The 15,306-nt window shown below is 34.3% G+C and overlaps 1 protein-coding gene across 4 annotated transcripts in view; it reads left to right on the top strand.

The window, feature by feature from the left end:
- Positions 1–15,306, top strand: part of MAP3K7 (mitogen-activated protein kinase kinase kinase 7) — a 72,740-nt gene that overhangs the window by 44,034 nt on the left and 13,400 nt on the right. For all 4 annotated transcript variants that reach the window (XM_033234638.1, XM_033234636.1, XM_033234637.1 and 1 more), the window contains one exon: positions 7,910–7,974. In XM_033234638.1, coding sequence (XP_033090529.1) covers positions 7,910–7,974 — 65 coding nt within the window. The remainder of the gene's footprint in view (positions 1–7,909; positions 7,975–15,306) is intronic.

Genomic DNA, 15,306 nt, shown 5'->3' with positions numbered 1-15,306 from the left:
TGCTGTTTTGCAGGGTATCTTGCCAAAGAATCATGTAAAATAATTGGTCAATTCTGATTTTTGTGTATTATCAGGAAAATCTCATAAATTACATGTTTTTATACCTAACTTACACATGGTACTTTGGTGTCTAAAATTGGTAAACTGCTTTATTCTTATGGTGATCATTTCATAGATGAATATGTTACCATTTTTAATAGAAATTTAAATGGCATATTGACCTTCAATATTGATTAATGTGTTATCAAAATGATCATTTATTTATCCCTTTAGATTTTTCTCTACCTCTTTACCCAAAATCTTGATAAGGAAATACATACTTTCCATACATGCTCGTGAGTGTGAGTTGGATGAATTCTTCAGCATGCTGTCCTTTACCTGTGATTGTTTTTAGCAATGTTGATACTCTAGTTGAATACTTAATGGTTATTTTCTCCTCTACTAAACTGAAAACTATGTGAAGACAGAAACCATATCTTTGTGCATTATTTTTTTGTTGGTGGTGGTGGTTATTATTGATTTTATCAGCAGTTGGTGGCTCAGTGCTTCACATATTAAGCATATTAACATAGTGTTTAATAAATATGTTTATTAAATAAATGAACAGACTTACTAAGCATCTCCACTGGTGAGGAACTAGCATACAAAAATATGAATTATACAATTCTTAGGTGCCATTTTGTCTGTACAAAACTATTTTGTATTTATTTTTCCCTGGTTATCAAAGTGGTTTCTTATTTTACAACATCATCACTATTGCTATTTAAAGAATAGAGTTAACCCATTTTTCACGTGGTGATTTGTACTTATTGAATCTGGACTGCTTTAGAAATTAACAAAGAGATTATTTTACATGGAGATCATTTTACCTCCATGCTGAAAGGTACTGTGTATAAGGGACTAGTACTTTAAGGAGGTGGAAGCATTTAAACTTACATACTGCTGAACTGTGATTCCCTTAAATGTTTGAGGGAATCAGGAAAACTTAGACAGATGGCAGTATAATCTTTTGGCAAAGCATTAAGAATAAATTTATATGTGGCAGTATAGCCCATACTATACAAGATAATGGGGGAGGGAAAAATAAGGAAAGAATAATAGTTTGCAACTGTCAGGTACTACTGGCATCTAGTAGACAGAAACCAGGGATGCTGCTAAACATCCTGATTTGTACCAGGCAGTCACCTCCAACAAAGAATGATCTGATCCAGCCCAAAATGTCAACAGTGCTGAGGCTGAAACCCCCCGATTACATGTTCTTTGTGCCCTACAAAGTAGCTTAAAGTACATATTATTTCACCTTTTTGACAACCTTATAACTAGGTTATCAGATGAAATTAAAGCTGTTTAACAGATGAAGAACTTAGATCTGATGATGTTTAGTGGTTTTTCCAGAATCATATAGCCAGGACCACGACCCGGATCTTTGACTCCAAATCACATCCATTTTTTGTTCTTTTGTGTAAGTCAGAGACGCTAGAGTAATTTCTTCTTGCTTTCTCTTAGTGTTCACATTAAGGAGAGGAGCTCTTCAGCCAGGGAGATCCTCTTTTATGACATTGGGCCTTTATGGAATCAGGTAACCTTAATTCTCTTAATTGCCAGAGTAGCAGTGCTATTCATGTGAAAATATTATTCAGTAATACCTTTTTTTTTTTTTTTTTTTTTTTGAGACGAATCTCACTCTGTGCCCCGGCTGGAGTGCAGTGGCACGATCTCGGCTCACTGCAAGCTCCGCCTCCCGGGATCAGGCCATTCTCCTGCCTCAGCCTCCCGAGTAGCTGGGACTACAGGCACCCGCCACTGTGCCCGGCTAATTTTTTTGTATTTTTTTTTTAGTAGAGACGGGGTTTCACCGTGGTCTCGATCTCCTGATCTTGTGATCCGCCCACCTCGGCCTCCCAAAGTAATACCTTTTATTAAACATTCTTTTTAGTCTTCTCCCCCATCAGATATCAAACATTAACTTACTCAGATGCACTTTCTTTAATAGAAGAATACAAACTGTAGAATTGATACTAGTGGACATAAAAGCCAGTTATGAGTGTGCTCATAGGTAATATTTTTTAATTAAATATAAAAATACCGCCCACCCTTTGGGAATATCTCAGATTTCATACATGACATTTTAATTATAAAGAAGGATGATAGTTAATTTCCAAAATTTCTTAATACTTTCTAGAATTTTTTTTGTTCTAAGTGGATTTCCCACAAGCTTTATGGTATTAGCAAATACATCTTGATATATTCAAACTGTTTAATTAGCATTGAAACCCAATTGCAAGCATTCTTTTTAAATATAGCTTTTTTAAAATCTTATTTATATGGATAAGTAGTTTCAATAATACTTCCCTTTGGCCAAGTGCAATATACTAAGTCTACTGTACTTCTTGGAATGAACTACCTCTCTTAATAAAAGCAATCCTTCAAGCATCACAAAAAGGTTTTGTATATACATCTTTATAGTCACTAAAATGTCCAACCTAGTCATAAAGAAATGCGAAGACCCTAATCTTGTTTTTTGCTTGCTTTTCAAAATATGTATACTATGCCATCAGTCAAATGCGAAAGAAAAAGCAACTTAGCAAAACAGCAGTATTTATCAATTTAGTAGTCTCTCAGGTCATACAGAAATTAACCTTTAATACCTTAGGACTCCCTGTGGGTCAGACTGTACAATTTTTTATACCTCTTCTACCATATCACTGGCTCTGAAGAAGAATTGGCAAACCTTTGTATGGTAATCCTTCCTTCTTTCCACTGTCCATCTGTCCTTAGAAGAATGAGCTTTATAGATTAACCTGGCTCCTTTTTACAGGGAAGACACGCAGCTAAAAGCAAATTACCAGTAGAATGTGTGACATTTTGCTGACTCTTCCTTTGTAGAGGAGGTCCTGCCAAGTGGCGGTGTGCTACCTAAGCAAAGTAAATGTAAATGTGGAAGTTTCTTGCCCAGTATTTAGACCATTTGAACTACAGTTTTCTAATGCATTTGCTTGCTGATAAGTTGGAAGGGACTTAGAGAAAAAAATAGATTTTCTTAAATGATTTTTGTTAAAACTTGAGTTTTAAAAACCATATCTTTTCTCCTTTCAGCCAGTACATCTAATTTGTTACACTTATATTTGAAGAAAAGGGAATGGGTGGCAGATTATTGGATTCCTTGAAGTTTTTCTAGGTTTTTTTGGTTCTAGAACTTTAATAATAGGGCAGTAAGAACATAGATCTTTGTTTTGCTTGTATTTTCTTTACTTTCCCCCATATTTTCCTTTTGTCACTATCCAAGCTTCCAAGAATCTATTTTTCACCCACCTTCATCTCAAATACACAAATGAAATAGATTATTGTGATTGTGAAACTATATAATACATTCAATGCAGTTCATCTGATGTTAGAAGAATACCTAAGTTTTACATTTCTTTTAAAAATCCAAGTGTCAAAGAGGAACAGGTAGAATGCCTAAATATTACAAAAAAAGAGGAACAAACTTTTCCAGTTTAACATGTAGAGTAAGAGAATAAGTAGTTAAGAAAGCGAATTTTTTTTTCATGTTTGTAGCTTCAATAATGGAAGATGGGCGGTTCTGCTCTGGAGCCTTTGTGTGAGTAGTTATAGCATTTAAGGAAATAAACTGTAATGATAATGCATTCTAAAACCTACTGGAAAAAAATACTGTCATATGCATATATACTTACCACCTATAAACGATTTAATTAAACATTAGTCTTCTGCACTTCTACTCTGATATAAAATTTGTTGTACATAGTTCATACCTGCTTGATTACTTTCATAAAGTGAAACTAGTTTCCCAAATGTGATATGCAAGAGTAAAATTTTCTAAATTACAGAAATTTTTAATATCATTATATCATCATAGATAATTCTGAATTTATTTCTTAGTTCAGATTAGATTATAATGTTTGATTTCATTTTAAGTACTTGAAAACCATCCATTCTATATATGAGCATTGCCTTGAGGTGCTTCAATTTGAGAACCTTGAACAGTGTTGCTTTAGTGTACCTTTTGTTATTTCTAAGCCCAAATAATATGGCATAACATTCGAGAGCAATAAAATGCCTTGACCAAAGAGGATTTTCTGTCTTACATACTGTTCTTAAGGATATGCAAGAGAAGATTGAATATACAAATGTTTTTGAGTCAGATCTTACTGAAATATGTAAGATTTTTGTCTAGTTTTCTGAAGATCCTGAACTTAATTGATATTTATTGTTTATAATATCATTCTTAAAGCTAAAAAGAAACCTTAGGTGTCCTTATGACATTTAGATCTCTTAACTGAATAAAAAACTTAACACGTATTCACTTTTAATTTCAGTCAAGGACGTTTAGCTCTATTGTATATTGGTTTTTTAACTTTTTACTAAGAGTATGATACGTAGTAAATTGTAGTAAGTAGAATGTAGAAAGGCCCAAACGTTTTAACAGAAAAATAGATGGGTAGTTAGGCTTCTAATACTTGTATCTTAGTGCCCTCCTTCAGAAGTTTCATATGTCAGGTATTGGCAAATAAATTACCTAGGTGGGGAGGGCTTTATAGAATGCTTAAACAACTGGAAGCAGAGATACTTTTCAAGGACACGTGAGCACTATTTTGCTTTCTCCACCAGGATGAAAAGATCACTCTTTTAATACTATATTTGGTTCAAGGGCTGGTCGATAACTAATATTTGTAAGCCTATCTTTAACTGGAAGCATGTAAGTTATTAAATATTTCCCCCAAACTACTGCAGCACCAATATGAAGAGGCAATGAGAGACAGAATTGAGTTTTTCTAGATCTGGCAAGTTCTTACCTAGCACAGATAGTGTCATTAGCAGTTGTAAGCCTTTGATAGGGATCCTGGGGTTAAGGGGTGCTATATAGTAAGATGTACTGTACTAGTTTCTGTGTATAGCCACCTCACTTTCAATAAAATTCTGTATTTGTGGCAAATTGAATAGGGAAGTTAATCTAACTTTATAATGAATATTTAGGTGGCCTTCCTGCCATATTGAATAGTCTACCAAGATCACTTTTTGTAATCTAAAAAAATTCAACTCTAACCTAATAAAGCTGTTTTATTGGAAAGCAAATAAACCACCTGACCGACCTTTCCAGTGAAAGAGCCAGAATTTGTTGAAATTAGTAAAGAAATATGAAACTTTGGCTGCCTAAATGAGAACATATATTTTAAAATTACATGTTCAGTTTACCATGAAGCAGTAATGTGATGCTACTATATCATGCTATGCATTTTTTTTAAATCTTGGGTATTTTACACATGAAGAGAATAGTGTCCCGTAATTTGTAATATTCAAAACTTATGAATCTCAAAATTTCTAACATTTAGGTTAAGAGAGGTCTCCCGGAAAATGTAGTGCTGATTTTTACATGAAGACAGTCTTCAGGAAGTTTTAAAGTAGAAAATGAGAGTAGTGTAAGTCAAGGAAAACTATGAGCTTAACAGATAAGAAAAATTATAGGAGTGGCTGTCTGGGATCTAAGCCAGCAGTCTCTGGAAGAACTCCGGGATAACTTTTAAATACCAGCTCAGGAAATCAGTTGTACTTAAAAGAGCAGCTTTTTTGACGAGGAGCTCTGTCTTAATGACATTACTGTAAAAAGAATGGAACTGACCCCCAAGTTGCTTTCTATTTGCAGGGGGCAGGAGTGCAGATTTAGTATGCACTGGCAATGTGATGTATTCTTAGAAGTCATTCTAAAAAGTGTAATTTGTTCTCTATTATAAGACATGAACATTCCAGAATTCATTACAGAATGAAATACTCAGGATAGCATATGCAGGTTTCAGATTCCTTGATCAGGCATCTGTTTACATCATGCTGTCCTCATTTCTACTACTTTTTCATCTACACTACCATGTATAATATAGGTATGTACATATCAAAGGACCAAAAAAGGTAAAATGAGTGAATGTCTAAATTAGTATTCTGTTGCAAAAAACTTCAGAATCAATTCAAATTTACTGAGAACACACCCAGTAATTTTCATTTGAAGTAATAGGAGGTTGATTTTTCTTACATTCATATTTCTAAATTATGACTTAAAATTTAATATTGGAGCAACAAGTATTTGTTGATTGCAATTCTGTTTCGCTTTGTCTGAACTATCTGCCAGATGGTTTCTGCCGTGGTTGTGCTAATTAAAATGCATTGCCTAACACTGCTTGCTTTGATTCATGTGGTAGCTTAAAGATTTTTCGTTTTATGGCATTTGTTAACTGTCAGCTCTTCTTTACCTTACTTCCTTAAAAGTTTTTACTTCCCCTTTCTCCTATTCTTCCACCTAAATTGAGTTCAGTTTTTGTTGTTATTGCAATGGTGATGTAATGGTTTATAGACACATGTGTTGGGTGGTTCCTCAGATTCACAAATGTTGCTGTGTTGCTAATCTGAAAAGAGAATTCCAGACACTTTTACAAGCCTGTCTCATCACCGCTAATTTTAGAATGAGTGTGTTGAATGAAATGTGACTAAAATTGCTTATTAGTCATGGTTGTGGGGATCCTTTTTGTCCTCGGGAAACAGGGGTAGTTGAAAGTATTCATAAAAGTGATCTAGTGGGTCTAATTCAATACATGCACTGTTTGTTGTTTTAATTTGTAATGAAAAGTTGAAATTTTTGGAATAAAATGACATTTGAAGTAAGTTTGAATTCAAATTATGCAAAGAATCATAAAACATAACTTAAAATGGAAAAAAACTGATGATGTCTTACATTTGCAAGAGGAGTTACAAATTTGAGTTTTTATATTCACTACATATATTATTCCATTAAACATTCTTATTCCATTGTAAGGTCCTTTTAGTTTATCTGCAGCATAATAATGGGGTCATGTGGGTTAAGGTGCTAAATTATATTGCTGATTGGTTTTAAAAAGATGTTTCTATGAAATATTCTGGAAGTCTAAAATTTTAAGAATGAATTCTGTCTACTAATCGGGAAACTACAATTAGAGTGAATACATGTTCTAAGTGTTGCCACTAGTTGAGAAATTACATAATACAGATTTCAGAGTCAAAAGAATTTTGAGTATTGTATCAGCTGTTACTCAGTATTTTGGTGTTTCCTTTTAGACAGCTGATCTTTCATGTTAGAAGATACTGCATAAACAGCCTTATTCCCAAATAAAAGTGCTGAGTGAAGCTATTGCTTAATTCATTGTTTTGCTGAGGACTTATATGTGTATAATTCTTTCATAAATTGATTTTGAATTGAATAAATTATAAGCATAGAAGTTTCTAAAGCGGAATTAACAAAATAGCCCATTTCAACAAGCTGTGTATTTGAGAACAGAGTGACAGTTATTAACATCCAGTGGGAAATTAAGAGTTGTTGTTCACAAATAATAAATTACTAGATTCTGACAAAGACTAATGGGGATTAAGTAAGCATGACTCAGTATAATAAATTTAAGCCTAAGCATCTTTTAGACCCTGAAATGAACAAGATATTGCTGCCAGTTAAAGTCAGTTGTGTCTTACAACCTGCTAGCTGTCTTGCTGTAAAAACTGTAACGTAAGGCCCTTGAAATAGATGCCGTCATCAGCCCCAGCCCCCAAGCATTCATCTATTTAAACACATGACAGAAGATGGTGGAAGAGAGTTCAGCAGCTATTCATGTGGTAGAAGTGGTTATTGTATTAGGACATACTCTGTTGTAGGCCAGCAACTTTTGAGTTAAAACACTGCAGCTGTTTCTCTTCCTTTCTTTACATCTTTCTCTTCTTTTTTTTTTTCTTAGCAATAAACTCACTTTTTTTTCCCCCACAAACATTTTGTGGAGATCCAAGGAGCAACAAATTCCAACTTTCTGCTGTAGCAATTACACCCTTTTTGTCTGTTTGAATAGATTTTAGTGTTTTACTTTTTTTCTTCTTTTTAAAGGCAACGGACAGCCAAGACGTAGATCCATCCAAGACTTGACTGTAACTGGAACAGAACCTGGTCAGGTAAGACAATATTCAAATTTTCTATCTTTGAAGAATACTAGGTAGAAACCAAGAATTAACTGTAATCTACTCTGCAAAACTAGTTTTGTGAGTTGACCTAAAGTTGTGATAGAGAAATTCATTGCACCTGCACTTAAACACTTAGGGGAAAAAACATAGATGCCATTGTTAATTTAACTTGAAAGATAATTTCTGAAAGTAGGTTTATTGAACTCCATGAAAAAGTAAATTGTTCTTTAGCACTGTATATATGTTATATAGTTTTTATATATGTTTTAGTAAGTATTCGATTTTATAATGTAATGATTTATCATTAAAGTGTCCTTTAAAGTTAATCATTAGTGTGTCTCCTTTTTACTAATAAGGGTAACAAACATTTCCCCAATAAGTTGCTACTCCTCTAGGGCCACATAGGGCATTGGCATACGTGGAGAACCCTAACATCTTTTAACTTGGCATATCCACTGGATTAATATTTTTTTTTCAAATATCCTTAAGATAATATTTACTGAGCAAATGTGTAAACTCTCGAAACTTCTATTCCATTTGTTAAGATTTCATTGTTTATATTTCTGGATCCTCCTCTAAACTCTCCTTATCTCTTTATTACTGCTTCTTTGCAGATGATGCAGACAGTGTTATAATTTAAGCCATTACTGATTAGTGCAGAGTTTTAACCCACCAGGTATATAAAAGTAGCTCAATCATTGTTTTTTCTGTTATTCAGATTAATACACTTGACATATATAATTTATTATATACTATATTCTGTAAAATGAATGAAGATTAATTATGCGGTGTTTGTTTTCAGCTGTATAAGTTTTATGAGAGCAGCATAAAAGTAATGAAAGTAATAAAGTAATGAAATTATTATGTATTAAGAAGTATTAAGCATTAAATTATTAAGTATTAAGTAATGAAATTATTACTTCATGATCCATATTTTTATAAAATTTTAGCATTTATATATTAAAAACAATCTGATGTAATTTATGATAATGTATATTAGTACTTGTCATCCTAAAAAGGTATTTTATTATTATATCATTTTCATAATATACTTTAAATTTTGGAGATTCTTTGTAGTCATTAATAAAAAAAGCCTTTTATACCCATCAACTTAACCAGCTTACCAAAAACCACTTCAAATATTTAATTGGTGAATATCCTTGATCTTCATTTACATCTGGAAATATGTTTATTTCACAAAATGCTTATAAACACACATATATAAATATATATAGACACATTAATTTATTATGTTTTGTGATACTAGTGACTCTAAATCTTGATTTCATTATTTAATGATAGTTTTTTTCAGTATATCTGTTTTGTTAAGACCCCAGAACTTTTGGCTGAAGTTTCCCATTTTCTCCCCCTCAGATACTTAAAAGTTTTAATCAGCCCATTTAGTAACAGATAGTTTGACATCTGCTATTTGCTTTGATTCTTTGGAGGCTTGATGAGCTCGGCCTTTTAAACTCTGTTTACTATTGCCATTGATATTCCAGTTATGAGAACTTCTAGCCAAGTGTTTGACTAGGAATGAGAAGCTTGCCCTAAGACATATCAGGAGCAGCTACTAGTTTGAAAGCTTTTCTGTAGACTCTAGAATAAAGGTGTTGCCATAATTCAGGACTGATCTTCCCACACCAAGTCTTACTTATTTCTTCACAAGTTCCACATTATTTGAGATTTTGGTTGTTATCCTTTTAATTCACGATACCTTCAGGTAGTAAAACGCTGGAACTGAGGCCAACTATGGGTGTGGGACAGTTATTTGTGGAACTGTCATAGACCACTCTGAAAGATTTGGGGTGAGGGAAAGTTTGATATGGCAGTAAAACCTGTTTTGAAACAGGTGATATATGACCATTGTGTAGCCACATTTTAAAACTGATCCACTCTTTCAAAATTATTTCTGTTATAACCTTAAAATGCCTAATGTTCAGCTTGGCATGAGGGTGGCAAATACTAATCCTAATGTGCTATGAAAACATTTCTCCCAAAAAGTGTATGATAAGTGACCATTAAATCTTTTAAATTACTCACAAAGATAGTATTCATCTGAGGAAGAAAAGTATTCACAATATGTGTTTTCAAAATTGGAAGGTGCCATCCTTTTTGAAGTCTGGCTAAGTGTGATTAGGCAGATACTCAGAGTTAATTTCTTTTTCTTTTTCTGGCCATGGGAATGCATGAAGAAAAGACTCTGGCCCACTGAGTACAATCATCAGAGAAGAGAGAGAACTTCCTAATAAAATGTAATAACATTACATCTTGTAGAGGAAATTAAACTGATTGTACTGTGGCTCTTGACTCAAAACATAATCTTAGTAAAATCACTTAGAATTTCCAACTGTAAACTAAAATTAAATTGGCTGTTTTTCTGCTGCCATCCATTTGAGAGGAATAGTAAATGAAGCAAGCTTCTTAATTAAAAGGAATGATATAAGTATAGTTGTAAAAGATTGCATTCTTACAACATACAACTCACTTTTAAACATGGTTTTTTCATTAATTCAGGAAGCTTTTTAAACACTCAATAGATGTGACTTCCTAGAAGCTTTGAAAAGATACTGAGAAAGAAAAAAGCAGTCCCTGACATCCAGGAACTGGTTTGACACTGTGGCCTCACTGTTATTAGAAGCCGGCATTACTCTCAACGACTGGCTGTCAGAGCTAGACCATGTTACTGTCTTATTGGACATAATCTCTCAGAACACCAACATCAGACAAGATAATGCTGAACCCATGATAAAAGGAGACAGAACAAGGCTACATCGGAATGTTTTCTAAGCACAGACAAAAACAAGGTCACTGTGCCACCCACAAAATACTTAACATTGTCCTCTCCCAGCTATTAAGAGTGACTGCTGCTTCTGTACCTATTACGGCTTGGTCCTCACTCTGGACTGCCCTCCCTGTGGAATTGCCCTTGCTTTCTGACAGCAGCCAATCTGGGAATGAACCCCTCCTTCCTTAGAGTTTCCCCAAAATCACCCAACCAAAGCCTAAATCCTATCATACATTCCTTTTCTAAAACCCTCTTACTGATACAACCCATGCTGCCCCATGGTAAGCATTCTCCTTCACTGCAATAAATCTTAAACCCAACTCTTTCTACTATTGGTGTGTTCCTGGCAGTCTTTGGCTAGAGAGCTTTGACAATACCAATAAAGCCTAGTCCCCAGGCACCTCATTTGGAGAGATCAGACTTATGCCCAAATCAACTAGAAAACTAGAGTAATAACAGCTTCCATTTGTTGTGCACTGACTTTGTGCCAGATAGGCTCTTAGTATACGTTATCAGGATCTTAATCCTGTGAAGTTGGTACTTTTTCATCTCATTTGCAGGCAGGTAAAGTGAGGATGAGAAAAACTGACCTAAGTCTCTTACTTCCTTATACTGCCAGTAATTCTTATAACCAGGTTTTGAATCCAGACCTGATTCCAAAGCACACAAACTCTATACTCTAATCATTCTGTCTTGCATGTGAAACTAGATGTGATGCATGCTGTTACAGCCCTAGATCTCTTACATTTAGGTATTTTAGCTTCTAATAGTCTGCATTGTCATTAATTATTTACATAGTTGTTAAGTGATGATGAATTGTAGCTGTGTCATATCATTGAGCAAGATTAACCTATCTTGGTAATACATTTCTACCGATGACCGCACAAATTTATGTTTCATACACCTGGGTGAGCCATTCTGTGTTTCACTAAAACAATATACATTCTTATAAATGCCTGAATACCACTTCTGGAATTGTATTCAGTATAGATCTATATTCAAGAATTCTCTTAGAGGGGGCTGCAGTCAATGAAAATTATGACTGCAAGATGATACAGTTATGATTATTTAGAGAAGTGGACATATTACATTTCCATATGGACTTTATAATCTACTTTTATTGTCAAATATGTGACTTTGGGCAAGTTCCTTAATTTCCCTGAGCTTCTGTACCCTTATCTACAAATAGGGACCATAACACCCACCTCCCAGAGTTCTTAACAGAGGTGAAAGTACCAGGGCACACAGTAGATACTAATCCATGTTGTATGCCGGCCTCTCCACAGTGTGCCTCACCGGGCTCTTGATGCCACTTCCTTGCTCTCATGATAGTGTGTTACCATCCAGAAACAAAAGGAAAATAGCACTTGGAAAGGGAAAGAAGTAAAACCCACCAGTGTTGTTTCTGTTCATAAGGAAACCTTGTGTCGAGGATCATGGAAAGGTTTTGCTTTAAAGATCTTGTCGCATATTGAGTGATATTAATATACATTGTTATTACATATTTAAGGGATGTGATTTATCATACTACTTTTGTCCATCTTCATTCTGTACCTCCTTTTGTGTAAACAAATGTTCTGTTAAACTCTAAATCAAAACCTTACGTAATAGTTTTGAATAATTCCTTCTTCATACTATACCTTTCTATTGGAGAATAGACACCTTTCTCTTTTTTCTTTTTTTTTTTCCGAGACAGAGTCCCCCCGTCAACCAGGCTAGAGTGCAGTAGTGTGATCTCGGCTCATTGCAACATCTGCCTCCTGGGTTCGAGTGATTCTTCCACCCCAGCCTCCCAAGTAGCTGGGATTACAGGCGTGTGCCACCACACCTGGCTAATATTTTTTTTTATTTATTTTTAGTAGAGACAGGGTTTCACCATGTTGCCCAGGCTGGTCTCGAACTTCTGACCTCAAGTGATCTGCCTGCCTCGGCCTCCCAAAGTGCTAGGATTACAGTCGTGAGCCACTACGCCCAGCCTCTGTTGGAGAATAGACACCTTTCTATTGTAGAAGACCATGTAAGAATAATAAAATTCTGAAATTCCCTTATGAAAAACTGTAGTGAAGCCAAAATTAGATCAAGCCTACAGACCTTTAGATTAGAAAGAATATTTTCAATACAACCTTCATGTATAGATTTAATTATCTGTGACTACCATAATAAAGTACCCATGGAAATCCACATTACCAACTTATACCCATTTTAAAAATATTTATATTATTGAGAAGTTACTTTAGCAAAAATATCATATAAGTCATCATTTAATCTCTGTGTTTTGTACTTGTATAATTTTAGCTACTAAGATTTCTGAGGGTATTCAATAGCTTTTAAATGTCAGTCTAAATAATAACACTAGGCTTAAATTCCTGACTTATGAAAATATTTTCCCAGTCTTTCAGGTAAGATATTAAAAGCTGAGCTTTATTTTTGTCTGTAAAATAACTTCCCATTCCTTTTTATAAATATAGGGATAAATTTCTGGTCAGAGGCCAATTCCAGTTCGTGTCTACTAATGGTAGACTGCCCCTGCGGTTTAAATTTGGCTTAGTATTCTTTTGCTGCCTTAAATTGCTGTGTTGCGTTTCTGTACTCTTAGAACTACACTTTCATATCCAATCCTTTTGGTAAGTCAGGTTTGCCTATATCTCTTAAACTTTGCAGTTAATGTGGTGATAGAATAAGTAATTGTAAATATCTTAAAGGAAGGAGCAACTTAAATGAGTTTGAATAGTTTGAGAGCATTTGTGACTCTCAGAATTTTATCAGTGATTTTAAAAAATAGCTACTATAAAAACTTCTTCAGGAGTTGGTTACAAGCAGTAACATAAATTCAGCCACAGACTACTTTGAGTTTTTTGGTTAATTGTCAGACCTTATGTGTTCCTCTTATTTATGCCTTGTATTATTCACATTTTCAAAAACTACAATTATGCCTTGTTTTTAAATATTTCCTTAGTTTTTTATACAAACATATTAGCATATTATTTATTAAGATAGACATTTCTTAAAATATAAAGATTTATTTATTAGTTTATGGATTTAAATCTAACTCTATGCTGATCTAAAGACAGTTTCGAAACTTGCACTAAAAGTGCAAGTCTTATATTTCTTAGTTTCATAGCTGTTGGAAAGGACAAGGCGGACAAACAAGTATGCATAGAAGGTGCTAAGAGTTTCTTGGAAAGTAGAAGGTAAAAAGAAACATGTAGCAAAGAATCATTTTGCAAAAGATTTAAACTTAAGAGTACTGTAAAATTCATATTAGGGCCAACTTATTTGTTTTAATATCGCAAATGTTCAGTGGCCTCTTTTTTTAATATACTGAATCCATTCTCATTTTTAAAACCTAATTATTACTTCTACTGTATCTTGTTGATTTCTCACAACTGATACTGATTGTCACATGTCACAAACATATGTTTCTCTTTTTAAAATGTGCGTTAGCAATACACTGACCCATATATATGTACCTACTATATACCCACAAAAATTAAAAATTGTTAAAAAAAAAAAAAAAATGAGAGGAAAACAAAGTACCTCTCACTGTTTATTATCCTGAATCCATTGTGGGTTTTCAAGGCCTGAAATCATAGAATTTTAGCACTACTATATGGAACACTTCTCATCACATTCTTAACCCAGCCCCAACCCCTCTCCAGATAAAGAGAGGTTGAAGTGATCTAAAGCAGACATTACAGCTTAATTAGAACTCACATACGATGGATTCTACTCAAAGGTACTTTTGTATTGCATTTCGTTTTACTTGTTGCAGTCTTGAATTTGAGTGTTTTTATGTTAAAGCTAGATATGAGATTCTTCATGAATTTATTTTATGTTTTATTTTCTATAATTCTGTGTTCTTTTTAAGTTCTTTTTAAGTCTCCTCTTTGGTACTCAGTAACACATCAAGGACTTTTTTTAAAAGTCCTTATGAAATCCATTGTGGAGACTGGGCGCGGTGGCTCACGCCTGTAATCCCAGCACTTTGGGAGGCCAAGGCGGGCTTATCTCGAGGTCAGGAGATTGAGACCATCCTGGCTAACAAGGTGAAACCCCGTCTCTACTAAAAATACAAAAAAAAAAAAAATTACCCGGGCATGGTGGCGGGCACCTGTAGTCCCAGCTACTCGGGAGGCTGAGGCAGGAGAATGGTGTGAACCCAGGAGGCGGAGCTTGCAGTGAGCCGAGATCACACCACTGCACTCCAGCCTGGGCAACAGAGCAAGACTCCGTCTCAAAAAAAAAAAGAAATCCATTTTAGTTGCTGTATCCTTTGAAAGGTTTTAATATATGAAATATTAATATGTAGATAAAAATGCATATAATGTATAAGTTATGAAAATAATAAAATGGACACTTGTGAACCCACAACCCAGCTTAAGGAATGGAACACTAACAATCCCAGGGAGGGTTGGTCCCTGTGTGTTCCTCACCTGTGGCCTTCCCTGTCATTCCCCCACCAACCCTCAGTGCCACATTCTGTCATATATCATGTTTCCAGATATCATAAATACCTTTTATCTGATTAGGAAATC

The sequence above is a fragment of the Trachypithecus francoisi genome, unplaced genomic scaffold (genome assembly GCF_009764315.1).
Source record: "Trachypithecus francoisi isolate TF-2019V2 unplaced genomic scaffold, Tfra_2.0 Lachesis_group15, whole genome shotgun sequence".
In the NCBI taxonomy this organism is placed as follows: domain Eukaryota; kingdom Metazoa; phylum Chordata; class Mammalia; order Primates; family Cercopithecidae; genus Trachypithecus; species Trachypithecus francoisi.
The sequence above is the reverse complement of the archived record's forward strand: the minus strand, read 5'-3'. Positions and strand labels throughout refer to the sequence as shown.